Genomic DNA, 2,354 nt, shown 5'->3' on the forward strand with positions numbered 1-2,354 from the left:
ATGTATATATATATATATATATATGTATATATATGTATATATGTATGCGGAGCGGAGATCAGCTGATCAGCTGCAGGAGGGAACTTCTGTAGCTGTGGGCTGCACACAGACCTGTGTACCTGTGCAGCAGGTACTAAATCATTAAGATTATTTTAAATAAAAATCCATGTCAATCGTGCAGCTCATCCATCAATCAGCCAATTGAAGTTTTTCTGAGGCCGTTCAGTTCTGACTCTGAAGATGACGTCAGTGGTTTTAGTGCACAAGAGGAATGAAGATAGTGATCAGTGACTTCCTGGTAGGCTACAGTATTTATTTATTTAAACCAGCCGTGTTACGGTCACTGTTCAGACAAAAATGTTTACTGTATTTGTGTGTTACCGGTACATATGTAATAAAAAGTTTTTAAAAATCTTTCTGTGTACATATCTCATGAAAATCACAATGACAGACAAACCTGTGAAATGTATCCTGGAGGTACGTGAATTGGTGGGATTGATCCATTTGGGGACATCATGGGAACTTCAGCCGGACCTGTAAGGGAAGAGAACATATTGTTTGTTAGAAAAAACAATGTAAACCATACGTTCTGAACTGCACACTTGTTATTTTCAGTTCACAAATACATCTTAAGTGTCTCTTATTGTCATCTAAACTTCATAAAACAATATATTCCACAATAAGTTTGTGAAAAAATTAGTATCTACTGCATGAATAAATCCCTACTTTAACAAAAAAAAAAATGCAAAGTAAACTTAGCAGACTAAAAAAATCTGTTGACTTTTCCACTGTCCAAATCTCCTCCAAAATGTCTCAGTGCCTCTTTATCTTCCTGTGATGGAGGTCTGCAGCTGCTAGAGTCATTGGGATCCCATCAGGACAGCTGGCCTTAGAATAAATCACAGCACAGGCCTCACTAACTGCAAACACACATGCAACAATGAAAACAGACATATTTTCTGTCCGTGTTGACGTGTGTTAAATAACAATATGCAGGTTTTTTTCTAATTTGATCTAGTTTAAAAGTCAAACTGACCTAACAAAAGAAAACAATTGCCTTCATGTTCTGTGGCAAGATTAAGAGACTTTAAAGTAAATTGACACGTTCACATTCCCTGATATTTCCTCCCACATAACATCCAACACTTTTCTGCTCTTATTTATCAGATCACATATTTTCATATTTTCAATTTTCCTACATATATCTCCCTCTCCCACTTCAGCTAATACTCAAATCCTTCACTCCGTTTCATTCATTTCCACTATTGCTTACTTCATCTCTCCTAAATTAATCTTTTCAACCTTGCCCTACCTGATGCTCATCTTCTGTTCTCACATTTTCCTTTCAAACACGTTCCCGTTGGCTGCTGAAGCTCTCAGTCACGGTCCTTTACAGCCGCCAAACAAACAGATACAGTAAACACAAGCCCCTTCATACACAACTGGAGCAAAGTGTGCAGTGTGCACTGGTGTGTGTTTGTTGTGAGTCGGCCACAGGTAGATAGAGACAGACTTCTTTCAGTGCCGTCAGCTCCTTCACCGTGACGACCAGGACTGGATATGAAAGTGTTCCTTGAGAAGAAGGTCACAGCAAAATGGAAAGCACACACAGAGTTCCCCTGAACTTATTTCCATCACTGACCATACATTTCCCTCTGGCTCACACACTCACACACACACACTCAGCAAACAGATGTGTGTTTGGACAGTCTCCGCTGCCTCTGTGCTCTTCACTCAGCAAACAGCAGCATTCCTCTACTCACATACACAGAAAATTCCCATCCCTGGCCCCCCAGGATTTGACGCAACAGGCCCTGCTACCCCTCCCCAAAATACAAGAAACTCTTTGTCCTGCTGGCCAACACACACACACACACACACACACACACACACACACTGCAGTAAGTCTGAATATTAGAATGACTTCCATTTAAAGAAGCTTGGGATAAGCAGGCAGTTGTGCATGTGCACTGAACTAACTGTATTCGGACATGTCCTGTTATAACAGTGGAGTTTAGTAGTTTGACTTTCTGGTATTTTTTCAGCTTTACTATTTAAGCACTTCAAATAAAGTCATGACTTCCTCTGCCTAATCCTGCTGGAATCCCAGACATCCCACCCCCAACCCCCACCCCCTCGACTCTGTCTACATTCATCGTCTTCCATCTGTTTCTTCTTCCGCTTCTGACTGCTGGATGTGTTCGGTCAGAGGATCAAATTTAAAGTCATGTAGTGTAATGTCAGTGTGCAGGAGCATCATCATTTGTCGAACAAAAACATAAAACCTCCATTGGTTTTTATAGAATCTGTTGGATCTGTTCTTCCAAGTTTTTTTTTTTTTTTTTTTTTTTTGG

The 2,354-nt window shown here is 40.1% G+C and overlaps 1 protein-coding gene across 1 annotated transcript in view; it reads right to left on the reverse strand.

Moving 5' to 3' along the window:
* LOC119427644 (fibronectin type III domain-containing protein 3B) overlaps positions 1–534 on the reverse strand; it is a gene marked incomplete at its 5' end in the record, with an annotated part of 20,245 nt that extends 19,711 nt beyond the window's left edge. Inside the window, 1 exon segment of the mRNA XM_037695281.1 lies at positions 458–534. Within this exon segment, the coding sequence (XP_037551209.1) occupies positions 458–534 (77 nt within the window).
* Positions 535–2,354: the final 1,820 nt, after the last annotated feature.

Source organism: Nematolebias whitei, chromosome 21, assembly GCF_014905685.2.
Source record: "Nematolebias whitei isolate Nwh7 chromosome 21, NemWhi1, whole genome shotgun sequence".
Taxonomy (NCBI): Eukaryota; Metazoa; Chordata; class Actinopteri; order Cyprinodontiformes; family Rivulidae; genus Nematolebias; species Nematolebias whitei.